Source organism: Pleurodeles waltl, chromosome 6, assembly GCF_031143425.1.
Source record: "Pleurodeles waltl isolate 20211129_DDA chromosome 6, aPleWal1.hap1.20221129, whole genome shotgun sequence".
In the NCBI taxonomy this organism is placed as follows: Eukaryota; Metazoa; Chordata; class Amphibia; order Caudata; family Salamandridae; genus Pleurodeles; species Pleurodeles waltl.
Window position 1 is genome coordinate 318,250,454 of NC_090445.1, and position 17,052 is coordinate 318,267,505.

Sequence of the window (17,052 nt, forward strand, 5' to 3'; positions counted from 1 at the left end):
AGACTTTTCATTCTGTTAAAATAAAAAGAAAAACCTTTTCCAGCCTTATTTTCCAATTTCTGTTCAGACGTTTACACAATGCGAGGCAGTGCAGTCATCTTCTCGTCCCTTCTCAAGGGCTTGTGATTTCGGATGTCAGTAGCCGTCAGTGACCACCAAAACATGGCAGGAAAAGTCAAAATTCAGAGACTTTTTTTTTTCCATAAATCTGTTTATTGAGAGTAGTGTAGCAAAGAAATAACCACATACAGCAATAGATAATAGGCGGTAAAACAACAAAGGCAGAACAATATCAGATACAACATATAACGTGCCACGTATCATAAATTAATAGACCTGCAGGAGGTGCAGACGACAAGTAAATGACAAATAAATAAATTGGGGGGGGGGGGCAACAACCCAATTGCCAGAGTCTAATGTGTTATAGTGCGACAGCGTAAGGACTTGACCCCTGAGAGAAGCATAAACACTCCAGAGGAATCGTACCCATGGTGGACAAAGCGGCTTGCAGCATGTGCGAACTGGACCATTGTGTGAGACCGAGTATTGGTCCATGTGGGTAGGATGCACACGTCGGCGGAAGCCAGTGTGGGCACCCCATTGGGGCATGGTGGACCAGATTGGAGATGGATATGGAGGTAGTCTCAGAGCCTTCAATGGGGGGAGTGGAAGGGGGGGAGGGGGCATGTGTCATTTTTGGATTCAATGAGAATGAGAATTTGTGCTTCTGCCTGGGACCGCTGAAGCAAATCTCTCAGCCACATTTTATGTACGGGGGCATGTGGGGCCTTCAAATTATGAGACTGGGTTGACCAATTTATGTGGCAAGAAAAGCCCAGTTCTGAATTTACAATGCCAATAGCTATGACTCAACAAAATAATAGACCTATTGCATTGCAAATGCTTGTTTACTCCTCCTGTTGACTGTGAGGCTGGATCAGAAGGTGAAGAGACCATCTTACCTCGTGAGTTTCATATTTCTTTCATGATGAAGCCACTTTTGAAATATTAGTCAACCTTAACTCCCTTCCAACTGCAGTTTGTTTAGGGGACAATATATTGTGATATACAAAACAAGGGTTAAATTAAAGGTATAGTTAGCCTTGGTAATACGACAACACTTAAAAACAAAACAAAAAAAACTTAGCAAATCACTTACAAAAATCACAGTTAAAGTGCAGTTATGATTAAAAAACAAACACTGAACCTGGCCAGTTATGGTTAGGTGAACTAACCATAGCTTGTGCCCTCGCCATGCACTGCTTTATGCAAAGGAAACCACACCTTTACTGTAACCTTTTTGTTTTTTCAGTGATTTCAGTTCTTTTAATCATACATCACATGAAACTGTTCCTTGGACCTAATCTCCTACCTACATCAACCCCACCACCACACCGCCCTGCTCAGCAAGGGATGGCAAAGAGGCCTAAGGCCTGGCCTGTGGCCAAACCCTCACCCAACCCTCCACTGAACCTGCTATGGGCTGCCAATTCTTGCTGCACCTGGCACCTTTGAAGCACCTAGTGGGGGCTAGGCTTTCAGCCAACCTCTCTCGGGAATAGCCAACCCCTACAGTGAATAGGCCACAGGCTGGGGTTGGGAATAATCATGTGGCTGTTTGGTAGTACCTGCACCTACATACTGCAGGGTGCCAATCGCGGCCTTTAGTGTGTGCATCATTGTTGACCGCAGGACCTGCTCCCAAACTTCGTATGTGGCTACTGGCTAACTCCAGCTGCAGCTCACTGATATTTTTCTTTTCTTCATTTGAGGATGTCTGAATTTACCATATTTTTAAAAATATTTGTTCAATGGCATGTGTGGCTGTAGATACACATGCTCTGCATACTCCTGCCACCTAGTGTTGGGTCCGGAGTTGTGCAAGTTGATTTTCTTCAAAGAAGTCTTTTGAGTTACGAGGTCGAGTGACTCCTCCTCTTGGTAATAATGCGACTCCATTGTTAGATTGTTTTCTTTCAGCTGTCAGGTTTGAACGTGTGTGTCTTTGCTCCATTTTCGACTCAGTTATGGTTCGACCTTCGGTCTTTTTTTACTATCTCTTCGGTCAGTATTGTAACCGTTAGGATTTTTCCATCTGCACTTTGAATATCAATCACACCAGTTTAACTCAGTTCAACCAAAGGCCCTACGGGGCACCGCCCTTCGGGGCCTATCTTCAACATCCATACTAGTTTTCAAACAATGCTCAACTGGTCATGGAAGGCATGCCCTTTCGGTTTTGTCAGTGTTGCCCTGCGAAGTACCGTCACACAGATCAACACTCGGTGTGAAACTTGTGCTTGTTCCCAGACCACAAGGAATCTGACTGCGACGTGTTCGTTGTTCAGGTCCAAGAAGATACTTTGGGACCGTAGCGCTCATCTCCTCGAGATGTCACACAGAGCCACCTTTGACACTCAATGAAGAGCATGCCCAGGAGCAGCCATCTGTCGAAGAAGAGGAGGCCTTCTTTATCAATGAAAGCTCCAAGCTCGAGGTTGATCTCGAAATGCAGGACATTCCATTGGCTCAACCTGTGAGTACTGCAGCCCCACACCCGCCCTCTAACCCAAGCCGACAAAGAAACCATTGGCATTTCTAGTTGCAGAATCTGAGGTCCCAGGTCCACCACTGCTGTCTGGCCATAGTCGGCACTGGAAATCTGGTTCGGACGCCCGCCCTACGGCCTGGCGCTGAAAGCACATTTGAAACCTTGGACATTGACTTCTTCGGACAGAGACCAACATATGGTCCCGTCTCAACCTTCAGTGCCAACCTGGAAGTCGACTTCGACCACCTCAATGCCAACAGCACCTCACACCTCCAAGCTGACATCTTCAGAGCTAAAAACAACAAACAGCTCTGCTTCTGATCACTAGTGGATCCCATTCTGCCCAAGCTGCAGGAAAAAGTAGACACTCAGCCGAAAAAGATCCACATCCAAATTGAGAATGGACGAATACTTGCTAAAGCTTTCTGTCCTCTACCACCGAAAAGGAAGCTTCCATTTGCGGAAGCATTGGCCATGCTAGCCCCTCGTAAAAGAAAGAGTGTGGACAAAGTTACCACTCTTGCCTTCCTTCCATGTCCCTCAACACCTCCATCACCTTCACCTTTACCTCCACCATTATCAGATTCTCCTCCACCAGAAGACCCCTTCCATATACCACGATAGGGATCACTACACTCAGATACTTGTGGGTGCAGGGGCTCACAAGGAGATGATCCCTGGGACACTTACAATACAGATCCCCATGCAGATATGGATCCTGACCTTTATCCTGCTTGCTTTTCCTCTCCCGAGGATGCTTCCTCTTATCAAGAGGTTAAGATGGGGGTACAGCGTTCCATAATGTAGAACTACACAAAGAGTTAGTAAAGAATGACTTCCTTTTTGATACGCTATCCACAACACATAGTGCTACACAGTATTTACCCATTTTGAAGGGTATGCTATGACCTATTTAAAGACCCCGTTGGAGCTAGGGTTGTGACACCTAGGGTATATAAAAATATAAACTTGCCATCTGACCCTATTTTCATTAAAGAACCGCTACTACCGGACTCCTAGTTGCCACCACAGCAACTATAGCAAACATTCAGAGAAGAAAAAGCTCCCTCATCCAAAGGTGTGACTTCATGTTTTTTAATTAGATTTGCAAATCATCCATTTATTTGTGAATGCCTGGAGGAGTCGCCAATTAATGTTTGATATCTCTAAAATTGTACCCATTCACGCCTCAACTGGAACACTTTTTAAATTCGTATTTCTCAAATTACTGATCATATTTTACACCACACCAAGCAAAGGGCACTTACTCCCTTGAATAAGATTATACTTGCATGGCAAGTTTCATATAATTCTGCTCATCTGAGTTTTCTTTATCAACGAGCAAAGAATTCTAGGGGAGTTAAAATGGAAATATATATATTTTTTTTTTTGGTCCTCAGTTAACGAATCTGCACCAAGCTTCCCCAGAAGAACCAATTTGGGATAAAGTTTTGTGCAGATTTATTGACTGGTGCCATGGTTAAGAAAGCAAAAATGCCTTTCCACCAGTAACTCTGACCTAATCATAACTACAGAGACACTATTGCTGCCTCTGTAATAAACACACAGGCTTAAGAACCAGCTACATGTAATCCAGGCACTGCAATTCACCAAGTTTCATGACCACAATGGAACTCCAAGGTGCCTTGCAATATCTCAGTTAGGCATGTTATATGGTATTTCGCTCCTTACGTACAGATTGTTAAAATACTGCATGTATTACTAAAGAAAAGTATGAAAAATCAAATATGCAAACACTATGGGCACAGTTATTTGGATAGTTTTCTACACCCACTCATGGGGATGGGGACAACATATGAAGTCTACACATTTTCCAAAATATAAAGCTAAAGCAGAATGTCCGCTACAGTTGTTTGTTGTTGTGGACTGCTGTCAAAATGTAGCTAGTCTTACATGTTTACCAGGCACAAGTTCTCTGACCGACATATATATCCCTTGGTTTAATGCTTCTTTCTCACTCTCTCTGTGTGTTTAAATATTAAAAAGGTGTGTTTTCTGACTAATATATATAAAACTACCAGAACCATACACCTTACCCTTTTTCAGGCTTCGAGTGCTCCATGAGGTTATATGTTGAAACCACGAGTGCTTTAACCACCCATGGCTCAACAACGAGTTCGGAACAACGACCTCGTTGGTATCACTAATATTTTTTCGTTGTAAAGGCATTCCTGGTAAAGGCATTAGTGATCAGCATGCACAGTTCCAGCATGTGTCCCCATTAGCCCCCACCCCTAAAACTTACCGTGACCCCCACAACCACCTCAAACCCCCACCCCCAAAATTACCCCAACACCCCCAAACCTAAAGCACCCCAACCCCACCCCCAAAAATTTAAAATACCCAGAGTCCCCATCCAGCCCCTAAAGCACCCCAACCCACCCCTAAAACCTAAACCCTAATCACCCGCGCCCCCCCACCCCACCCCCCAAAAAACAGCCCCACTCCCAGCCCAACTTACCTTCTCCTTCACCGCGTCGACTCCCTTCTTCTGTGCCTTAATCACGCATGTACGTGGTTCACACGTGTGGTTAAGGCCCGAAAACCAGGAAGTCGTGGAAAATGAAACCATTGTTTCGCTTTCGTTTTCCACGACTTTGTGGTTTAGGAGTCGTTGTTCCGGGTGTTTCCCCTCCATATATTATGCAAAAAATGAAGTAGGGAACCCTGGGTATTCCTCAAGTTTCAAGTGAAGAGCCGTTTCTTCCTATAGAGCATTTTTCAACATCACTAACACTCTAAAACTGCTTACCTCAAATGTCTGTTTTTCTAGCAGAGTTTATAAACATAGGATTATAGCTTATTGACACCTACCCAAAGCTAGAAAAGTGACAGTCTTCTGCCATTTTTGCAGGAAAGTCTTTAATCATAGAATTAGCAAGTGACATCCACGCCGCCCTAAAAAATGACAAAATCCTTTTTACACTCCATATACTGCCCATCATCTCACTTTCGGCTTTTGAGGGTGGACAGGAAATGCTATGTGCCAGGGGCACTTGTAGATTGAATGAGACCTATCTAGTCACCTACGATTAAATGCGACACACTATGTATGATATTGTTTGTTTTTTCCAAATGAGTTTTGAAAATTGAACAAATTAGTTGCAATAAGAACATATTTGACTAGCCATCATATGAAGATTATTTTCTCTCACGTTTACCTCTGACTCGTTTATGTTTTCGTTCCCTGTATAATAACTCTCTATTCTATAATCTTTCCTTTTTCCACCTCAGTATAATGCCTTCTCCCAATCTACCTTATTATAACTTTGGCAAGTATTGTAATGCTCCTTGCATTTTATTATGCCTTCCCCATAGGTCGCACCATGTATGTTATCCCATACAGCATGGGTCCTATTGGCTCTCCCCTCTCTAAGATCGGAGTCCAGGTCACAGACTCAGCATATGTTGTTGCCAGTATGAAAATAATGACGCGGATGGGGGCCCGTGTGCTGGACACTCTTGGGGATGAAGAGTTTGTGAAGTGCCTTCACTCTGTGGGACGGCCGCTGCCATTACGAGGTAATTCACCACCACATAGCTTCATAGCTATCGAGATGGAGCTCTAGTCCAGCGAGCCAGAGGTTCACTAAGAAGCAGCATGTCCCCCAGCTATCCAACATACCTTTTTCCTTGAAATGCTGAGTTAGGGTTTTCCTTGATTATGGGGGAGACGCAGTGTGGCTTGTTGTGTGGGTGTGGGGAGAAGGGCGGATTAGCAAGTAGCCGTGGCCGTGTGAAGTGATGCATGCCTGTGGACTATTGTATGACTGGGATGGTAATGGAGTGTCATATGTAGTATTACATTGTGTGCAGTGGCTGGAGGGAGTGTTGTATTGAAAGGTTGGTAAAAACTGGTTGAGAATGGCTGGAGGGTGTAATAAGCAGTATCCCATAAGTGTAGGGAGGCATTTTCTCGTTACTGTGGAATTAGAGTGTCTACGGATTGGGGGCTTGAGGAGAGAAGTGTGAAGAGTTCCACCACTGAGCCCCATCGTTGGGGAGGAATCTTTTTAGTGCGAACAAGTGCTAGTGTGGAGGTTTGAGAGCATGACGTTTGGGCAGATTGCGGCCTGAACACACTGCATTCCCTACGTTAATGTATATGCATCCCCTTGTCTCTTACATAGCACCACTTACCAATCGCTGGCCTTGTAATCCTGAGAACACCCTGATTGCCCATGTGCCAGATCGGAGGGAGATCTTATCCTTTGGCAGTGGTTACGGTGGCAACTCTCTGCTTGGCAAAAAATGCTTTGCACTGCGCATTGCATCCCGCATTGCCAAAGATGAGGGATGGCTGGCTGAGCATATGTTGGTAAGTACAGCAAAAAGGTGTGAGGGGGTAAAGAGTCGAAGAAGGGAGGCATTAGGGATGGTCATAGCATGACCAAGATTAAGTGAAGATTGGTCAGTCACATACTGCTGAGCAGAGTAAAACTGCAGAGTCCGAAAGCCTGGAAGAATATGACTGGGAGATCTGGACATAAAAGTTGGATGTGTTTCATGTTTTCATAAATGACTTTCTCATCCCACTTTTTCCAGATTTTAGGAATCACAAACCCTCAGGGGAAGAAGAAGTACATTGCAGCAGCTTTCCCCAGTGCCTGTGGCAAAACCAACCTGGCTATGATGAGCCCCACACTGCCTGGCTGGAAAGTGGAGTGTGTTGGCGATGACATTGCGTGGATGAAGTTTGACTCTGAAGGTCACAATCCTTCTTAAAATCTTCTCTCAGCTGTTATATCCATGAATGAAGTCTCCTATCATTTAGGTCTCTTAACTCTGCTTTTGACGTAAACTCTTTCTTCACATCTGTATTTCCATCCCTAATGCACACGCCTTCATCTGCTTGTAACCTATGCTTAACAACCCTTTGTTTCTGTTCCCCTCTGCAGGTCGCCTCCGAGCCATCAATCCTGAGAATGGCTTCTTTGGTGTAGCGCCAGGTACATCCATGAAGACTAATCCCAATGCTATGAAGACCATACAAAAGAACACCATCTTCACCAATGTGGCAGAGACCAGTGAAGGTGGTGTCTATTGGGAAGGCATCGACGAGACACTGCCTCCAGGGGTTACAGTCACATCCTGGCTTGGCAAACCATGGAAGCAGGGTGAGTGCCTTTAGGGGAACTATGAATGATTCCCCTACCATAAACATATCGTGTCTATGACCTCTGACTTGTGGCCTTTTGGGTTTTGATCCAGTTCCTACAGGCATACTTAAATTCTGAACTACTTACCAGAGCCATAGAGCACACAGCTGTTGGTCTGTCAAGCTTGTCCCCATCACATTTTGTATCGGGAATGCGAGAAAATTGTGAGATGTTTTATTCATCAAGAAGATAGACATGGTCTATGTTCCTGATGGAAGATAGGTATGGAACATATACAGAAAGCATTTGTGGTACCGCAAGCAAGCCTGTCATTTTTATGTGGAGTAACCAGCACAGAAGACCCATTGACCTATGAGTCGTTGCCCATTGCATAGTGCAGCAATAAGACAAAAGGAAACCATGTTCCAGCATGTTAAGTACTTGATGTTCACATTCCCTGTGATCTGCAAGTCACAAGTTCAAATTCCGACCAAGCTAACTTAGCCTTAGCCATTATTCATTCAATAAAAGGAGTATGGTAAGGAACTCCAGCTCTTCACGGTGTTCACTTCCATTTCTTTGCTGTGGACATCTGGTATTTTGATCACAGCAGGTGCCATAACTTGCTATTGTGGCATAGCCACATTTGTTATGTTCCAAGGATAGGTATTTTTTATTTCCAAATTGCCATAACTGTCACTCTGGCAAGAGAGTTATCGCTGTACTAACTTTCCACACAGCTTGCATAGAGACAGATACATCAAGTACGAGTGGAAGATATTTTTGCTCCACCTGTTTCTAAGACCTAACATGATTTTAAATTTCATGTTTCCCTAGCAGCCTTTACGGAGTGATGTATTTCCATCTGTATAAAAAGTAATGTGACTCTTAATTTATAAACGTTGAATGAATGCTGAAAAGACCAAGAGGAAATTTAAATCACAAATACCAAGTATCTTTGTAGCAGTTTGAAACCGAAAACAAAACATTCTTGAGCTTAACTAAGGTGACATGACTGCCAGTGGCATAGGTACTTCTGGCTGGGCCTGCCTGGCCTTGCTATGCACAAGAAGGGAGCAAAAAGAACCTTGGCGGCTGGCAAGTAGGATACATGTGAGATGCAATTTTCTGAAGAAAATCCTCCGGATCTCACTGGGGCCCATAGGTGCTGAGGTTTCCCGTGACATACAGGAAGCTGAGCTGTGAGGTTCAGCGGTGGAGTCATGGAGAAGCTGTGCACCGCTGAGAGAGGGATTAAACACCGCAACAACCCAGGAAGCCACCTACAGATTCCGAGAGGATAAGTCAGGGAAAGAAAGGAGGTGTGTTCCATTTTCGGTCATACTGAACATTCTAGTTGCTAAGTCGATGGATCTGAGTGATATCTTCGCTTAGTTTCGGGGATGCTTGATGTCTCTACTCCTCCTCCTCCTCCTCCTCTTTTTTTTTTTTTTTTTTTTTTTTTTTTTTTTTTTAACCTCCCAACCTGTTCCCTCTTAATTTCCAGGTGACAAAGAGCCAGGTGCCCACCCCAACTCCCGTTTCTGTGCTCCTGCTGGGCAGTGCCCCATCATGGATGAAGCCTGGGAGTCGCAAGAAGGGGTGCCTATCGAGGCAATCATCTTTGGGGGTCGGAGACCCAAAGGTAAGTACAGCCAGTGGTATACATGAAAAAGTTGGGGTGAGAGATGCCATCAGGTGCTGATAAAAGGTGATGCAGCAGTGGTTGTTGGAGAGGTATGGCCGTTTTCAGGGTGATCTTCATCAGGAAAATAGCACATCTCATAGGGTTTTCCCATCGTCTTTAATATACACATGGTGGGTATTTACTGCCCATAGGCATTCACCATCGTTGATAACTCAAAGGAGATGAAAGATGATGAGAAACAAATAACCCACCATTGCTAACCCCCGGCTTGGAATTTCATTGATCTTGGATTTTTTTTTCCTCCACTGTACTCTGGGCCTGAGGCTTCACTGCTTGTAAACTCTCACGCGCATTTATATACTGGGACTTGGGATTTACTGCTCCTCTGTCTTCACTTCCATTACAATCTTCCATAGTTGGTATTAATTGAAAATAGTTTTCACCTCTACTAATTCTTTTCAGTGGTTGCTGGTCTTCAAAAGTGGCTCATGGTTTTTTCCAATATCTATTAAGGTCTGCATGGTCCACATGGTATATCCTGTCCATAGATTTCACCATCATTTATATCACCATTAATACATCCTCAGGGATTAGAACATACAGCCCAAAGCGTATCAGCTCCCTTATTACCACTCCGGGGTGAGCATTTACTACCTGTAGACTTTCACCACAGTTATTACACCACACGACTGGTTATTAAATATCCACAGCCATTCACCCAGAAAGTAGCTCCCCGAGGAGTAGATATTTACTGCCCATAGCCTTTCTTATCAGCTGGTACTCCCAATACTTGGCTGTTTAATTCCAGTAGTTTTTTGCCTCAATGAATACTCACGTGGGGTGGATATTTACTTCCCACATGCAAGCACCACACTCTCTTTTTCCCATGAGCTTCCAGTAGTGGTTTTGTACATGGGATTTGTGATGATCTGGTTATCTTGAGGCACATAACTTATTCCAACTTGGCCTTCCCTCTATTGTGTCTTTATCCTTTGTCTTATTGCACTTGAGTCAGGTCCTCACCGTCTGATGAAGATAAGTAATCTTTTCATTGTTTGTATTCTAAGCCATGTGGTGGGTCCCCTTCCCTTGATGGTTAAAAGGATCACTGCGCATCTATGTAAAGGCTGACCTTGAGCCCCAGGATCTGTGGAATTTTGCTTTTGGGAATGTCTTAAGTAATGAAAACAACTAGGGTGGAATACCTGGGGAAGTATTTGAGCGTCTAGGAAACCTTCAGCTGCTCCCCATGATGAATTTCAACCTGTGATTATTTAATCTTGGCATGCATATACATCTTGCTCAATTTCGCCTAATTATGAAGCACGACACAATTGATAGTGACATTTTTATTTTGGAGCAGTAGCTTCGAGGCTATCTGTGAGGTACTTACTGTTACTGACTCATTCTAATGCCCCACGCCTACCTCTTATCCTCTCAGTTTCTTTACGGTGTTGTGACTTCTGCCATGTTTCACTTCTAGGAGTTCCTCTGGTGTACGAGTCTTTCAACTGGCGTCACGGGGTGTTTGTAGGTGCCGCTATGCGATCAGAGTCCACGGCAGCAGCTGAACATAAAGGTAAGACATGCGGGTGTGTGCCAAACCAAATTTGCATTTGATAGTTGCCTCCATCAACTGGTGCAGCAGAAGCAAGGGGGAGAGTCGCCCAAAATGGGGCCTTTGTGAAGTGTATGAAGCCCATCCCAACATGACAAGTGTGAAGTACCTTTAAAGGCTCACTCGTTGCGGTATGACAGTAGCTTGGCAGAAACCTTACCCAGTGAGGTCTGAGAGATGCAGGATCCTCGCCTATCATGGGTTCTCTGTGAGAAGAGGGGTCTGTCTAGTATTGTGTTAAAAAAGGAGCTTGTGTGGGGACAGGTGGGCAGAGTCTTAGCTGGAGATTGGGTTTGTAGGTGTTTGAGCCATACTCAACATGAAATATATAAGAGCTGTATAGTAGTTCTGTCCATTACTGGACAGGAGCTAGGTCTCCGGGTGCAGGACCTTCAAGGGTCTGTTGGGCATTAATCCGGCATAGAAGTCATACAATCGGTTTTAGAGATGCAATCGCTGTACACAGTGATGGGACTAGGTTTTAGAGATTAAATCGCTCTACATAGTGGTGGGACTAAGTGGTGAAAGGCCACACCCTTGAGAAGTCATGGCTAAAGAGTTTATACCCTTTTGAGGACATGAGCCTGTAATTCATAGGTTACTTGCAGGTGCAACCTGTGACAACTGTCTGACTATTAGGAGTACATCAGGCCCTTGCTCCTCATGACACATTACCCACAGACCACTAGGGTCTGTAGAGGCGATGCAACAAACAGTTTAGTATAACCACTTTCTTTTGACTTTCTCACTGTATGTTGTCATTTGTGCACCAAACGCCACCGACCTATAGAGGCAACACTAGGCAGAAAGTTGTTGACCTGTTGACCAGTAAGGACAGGATAGGACTACTTAATTCCACAAAGTCATACTCAACTTGTTAACCTTACCAGAGGTAGTAAAAAATTGAGAAATTAATTACTGTTTAGCTCTAAGTGATCTTATATCATTTCTTACAAACCCTTTCTACATATTGCCTAGGCAACTCATAAGGGCTGTCTTTGATTCCACTAAGTGCTCCATCTTTTTGAGCCTGTTGGGACTTGCACTCCCTGCTCAACGAGGAGCAAGAGTTGAGTAAGAAGCATTCCAACCTGGTGGGAGGCAGGTCCTTGCCACCTAAAAATAAGACCTCTACGAATTTAGGTGTAACACACTTTTCCACACTACACCCCAGGGGACGTTACACTGCATTGTTTAGTTATTGTATCTGGCAGGATATATGGTGAATCTACTAGATTCCTCTCCCACTCCCTTTCTGATAGTATGATTAAAGATAAATACAGCCTTAACTTGAAGCAAATTTGCTAAGTTAGAAAATTTGCTAAGTTAGCTGTTATAAAACCAATGTACCCCGGGGTTTGGCTGTATCACAGGTATGCAGGTGAAAGCCATCTTGACTCATCATCCACTACAGAATTATTTCTGTGGGTGACCCAATCCTCATACACATCTCTACAGATTAATATTGGTAAGTTGAAATGAGTAAGGTGCTCTTCCATCAGACCCCAAGAATACAGCAAATCAAGTTGATGAAGCAGAGGGCTCAATATCCAGACTTGAAGAAGTGGTTAAGAAAGTGCAATCCAACAATACCATAAAATCTAAAGTGATTGTTATGGTCGACTCGTCCCTCTGTATCCTCTGCTCAGTCTAAAGTTTGTGGGCTTCCAAGAGGGTGGGGAGGGTAATTGTCCCAAAGCCTTCCTGGAGCCAGTGGCTCAGGTGTATTGTCCCAGATGGTTGGTTTTCATGGTCTGTGATAGAATCTGATAATTTAGTCAAAAGCCTCCCCCAGAGCTAACTGTGGCACGGGAAACTTCAGTTAAGTGATGGTCAAAGCATGCCATAGGCGTAACCCATTAATAGCAGGCATAATAGACTATGCTCTAATAGCGGACTTTGTGGTGGCGTGAGCCTGCATGAAACACGGCAGCACTGCCATCCCAACAATACACCTTATTTTCAAGAGTGCAAAGAGCCTTTTCAAACATGAATTGTTTATGAAGGTAAGGAAGGTAACCAATGTAGATATTTTAGTTACAGGGCTCTCAACATACACCCTGGTTGTCCTAAGACTAAGGGGAGACAAGGCTCAGCAAACCAACACGTGAGGACTTAATGCTTGGTGGCTAAAAAAACACTCGTCTTAGAAACACTAGTCTTAGGGTGGCCCTACGGGAAGAAAACTAGAAATACTCTCAACATAAAGGTTACATTGGTTTTCCCAACAATATGATGGAAAGCATTTTAATCAGTAATAAGAGGCAGGACTGTAGACTACATCTTGAAAATCAAATGTGACAAGCAAGAGGAAATCTGTGCTGCAGAGTTGTTACTCCTCAAGTTGGAGGGATCTTTGAAAAGCAATGCCACTGAGAAGCTCCTACTTGAGACTGAGAATGGCAAACTCCAGCATCAACAGCTCCTCACAGAAGAGGCTTAAAAGTTGTGGTTATTGCCTAAAGTTAGTTTTACGACCAAGATGATAAAGCTGGAAACTTACTCTACTGGCTGGGGCCTAAAAAAGGAATATGTCCACCATCTTGTATGCATCAGAAATACGGAAGAGTAGCCGGTAACAGACCCAGCATCAATCACTGCACTGAGTTCTAGCAGAGACATTATAGCCCGAGAGTGCCCTCAACAGTGTGACCCTGAGGGCCTTCATAGCAGATCTTCAAGTAACGAGGCGCACTGACATGGCGAGCAACACTACTGACCAGGAGATGACTGGCGCTTTTTGGTAAATGCAGCCATAGAAAACCCTGGGAACAAATGGATTCTCCATAGAATTAGTGAAATTATGCTCCAGCATACTGGCCCACATCTATTGACTATACACACAGCTGCAAGGGAAGTGAGTGTGTTACCACAAGACTGAAGGAAGGTGTTCATAACCACGGTGCCTAAACCGGAGTGTCCAGTAAAATGCTGTGACTGTTTCACTAATGCTGTAGCTGTAAGACTTGTGAAGCTCTTTGTGAGTAGACAACTGGTGGTACAAAACAACAAAGTGGCTTCATGTCACACAAGTCAATGCATCTCATAACTTAGAACACCTTAACCATGCCCTGGTACTAGCAGAATGGCTCAACAATGCCACTAGCCCTCCTTCATATAGACTTAAAAAAATTACTTACATAATCTGAAATGGAAGCACATTTTTGCCCTTCTCACATGCCTGAATCTAGCCAGGTCTTCCTTGCACACCCTAGCCCCTATGTGGCTGAGAATAGCACTGGGCTTACCCACCAACCAGGTAAACTTAGCACCTGTGACAGAAATGGATCAAACTAGGGACCATGCACAGCGCATGGTCTATATTTTGATCCTTTTGATATGGGCACCTAGACCAGCCACACAAGTGAGGATACTGTTTTTATTGGGAGAAGTGTGGGAACGCAGGGTGGTAGGAATTTTGAGGATCCCTGCAGATTCTGGAATTTTCCCTCAAAGAAATGTGAGGAAAATGCATGATTTTAGCCAGAGCTGGGGGTTGGCATGCCGTTCTGAGTAAGAAAACATAGTGGGAGCCATGGAAGTCACACCACCCTGGGCTCCCTTGGGTCTCTCAGAATAGTGCAGGCATTCAGCATGGCAAATGAGAGGAAATTGGGATTTACCTAAATTGTGAAGGACCATATGTCAAAAGTATGCCTAAAAGATTCAGAATTTCCTTTTGCTTGCCACGGAGATGCTCTAGTCTGAAGGGGGGGGGGGAGACTGTTGGGGCTGTATGATGTCAGCACAGGCCAGCCCTCATGCCGTTACTTTAAAAAAATATATATATATCCCTGGCATTCAGTGTGTTTTCTGCCACTCCCGGAGAAGACTGTGAGCAAATTCTCCAGTCTTTCCTTGGGAAACAGGGGGCACAAAGACTGCTGTGGCTGCTGTGTGGTTGGGGGCCCAACAGGATTCCTGGAAAGGGCTGTCCCCACCGCCCCTTCCATTTCCCCTCTTCTCTTTTTTTAATGGGTCTTTTTTCAGGTGACCCTCCACCCACTTGCCCCCTCCTGGTGGGGAGAGGGGTAGAAAGACTTCTAGTGGGAGGGATTCTGCCCCTCTGGGGAAAATAGGAGGTAAACTCCCCTAATCTGCCCCCCGGGCTTTCAGAAAGACTGCTGGACCCATTTGGGGTGGGGGCATTGCCTGAGTCTTGGTCGAACCGGCCCTAAGTCTTCTCTTTTTTGACCATTCTCTAGTGAGCTTTCTGTGACCCCAGGGAGGCAACGGGTGGGTCACATTGGGGACTTAACCTTGATGGTTCGATCCTTCCTCTGGCTCATGAGGCTCAGAGATGTCTGCAGAAGCACTGCAAAATTTAAATAACAAAGAATGTTGAGACTGCCCCTCCCCAGTTGATGCACGCCATAGTGTTTATAAATGTAGTAATTGTTCTTGCTATTTTGTACTTGGTTATATCCTGTTGTTGTTCGCTTGTATCCTGTCTTGTATGCTGTGTAACTGATGCCTAATCTGTGTCCACGGCGTCTTTGAGGTAATGTAGAACTCTGCTGTGCAGTAGCTGCCACCAGTCAGATGGAGGAGCTCAAAAGGGCTAGGGCTGTACTGGTACCAACCTGCTTCTGGTGGGGCGCTATTAAATACAACTTAACGCTACAGCTATGGTGAACTTCTTTACTTTGTAACCTACTTCAACCCACTTTTACGTACAAATATAACTAATGTGCTTTGTACTCACAAGTTGCTCTGGAGATGTCATTGTTCTATTCCCCATGACATTTTCTTCTTCTGTTGATTGGTACATGAAAAGCTAGTAAAACGATTTGTTAAAAAATGAGGTCTAATGAGAACTTTGCAACTGCGCCCCTAAGGAGTCTCGGAGGATCACAGTCAGAATGGTGTTTGTGACATGTGGTAGCAAAGCCACTATGTTATCATTAAGAGAGACACACCAGATGTAGTTTCTTTGAGAGCGTTTTCCTAGTTAGAGTCTGTAAGAGCCACAACCAAAAAAACTGTTTTTTTAAGAACCGTGTGAGTCTGACCCAACACGGTGTCTATAAGGGGTGGCAATAGTATCCAAAATATACAGCTATTTACTGTCTTTCCTTCTTTCTTGTCTCCCAGGGAAAGTCATCATGCATGACCCCTTCGCCATGCGCCCGTTCTTTGGATACAACTTTGGCCACTACTTATCACACTGGCTGAGCATGCAGGACCGCCCAGCTGTTCACCTTCCAAAGATCTTCCACGTCAACTGGTTCAGAAAGGATTCTGAAAATAACTTCCTTTGGCCCGGCTTTGGGGAGAATTCGCGAGTCCTGGACTGGGTCTTTCGTCGTGTGGATGGCGAACCTAGTGCCCGTCAAACACCAATTGGTTATGTGCCAGCAGAAGGAGCCCTGGACTTGAGCGGGCTGCCCCCAGTTGATACCAATGAGCTCTTCTCTCTACCCAAAGGATTCTGGGAGCAGGAGGTAGGTGAGGTCCGGCACTACCTGACTGAGCAGGTGAACCAAGACTTGCCTGGTGAGGTAGTGAGTGAGCTGGATGCCTTGGAGGAACGGGTGAAGAAGATGTGAAAGCCTGAAAAAAGAAGGTGCAAGACTTTACTGCCTGCCTCGTCTGTTAGTGAGGGAGTGATGGCTACACCCGTGTAATGGGTGAGGCTGTGAAAAAATTCCATTGTTTACATGATTTCTTCAGGACTAAAATCAATTTATTTTTCAGGGAAGACACTTCTTGAACCAAAGACTGCTTTCAGGCGGGGGGAATAGAGACTGGGTTGGGTCTTTCTGGTATTTTTTTGCCTTTTAACTATTTTTGTACGAAAATAAATTGAGGGAAGTGTGTTTTCTTAACTTGTTGATGAAAAATAAAGATCTATGCTGCTCGTTTGGATTTCTAGACCCAACTCTGTTGGTGAAAAATGGGATAAAGCTTCAATGCAAGCTCCCACAACATAAGCTACATGTATGCATTCCTGAATATTCACTTCTGTGATGTCTGTTTTTGTGTTCTGTTGCAATCACTGGTCACTAAGGAAAATCAGTGTGGTTCATTCATTTAGCACTGGTATCCTTGAGCCTAGGATTCTTTTGCACTCTAGTTGAGTAACAACATTACTACTTTTAGGAGTTTGACTCTT

The 17,052-nt window shown here is 44.5% G+C and overlaps 1 protein-coding gene across 2 annotated transcripts in view; it reads left to right on the plus strand.

Moving 5' to 3' along the window:
- The window catches only part of PCK2 (phosphoenolpyruvate carboxykinase 2, mitochondrial), a 57,708-nt gene extending 40,903 nt beyond the window's left edge, over positions 1-16,805 (plus strand). For both annotated transcript variants that reach the window (XM_069238125.1, XM_069238126.1), the window contains exons 4-10: positions 5,891-6,094; positions 6,703-6,890; positions 7,118-7,280; positions 7,471-7,689; positions 9,179-9,316; positions 10,803-10,898; positions 16,032-16,805. In XM_069238125.1, the coding sequence (XP_069094226.1) occupies positions 5,891-6,094; positions 6,703-6,890; positions 7,118-7,280; positions 7,471-7,689; positions 9,179-9,316; positions 10,803-10,898; positions 16,032-16,486 (1,463 nt within the window). In that variant the 3' untranslated portion in view covers positions 16,487-16,805. The remainder of the gene's footprint in view (positions 1-5,890; positions 6,095-6,702; positions 6,891-7,117; positions 7,281-7,470; positions 7,690-9,178; positions 9,317-10,802; positions 10,899-16,031) is intronic.
- The last annotated feature ends 247 nt before the right edge of the window (positions 16,806-17,052 follow it).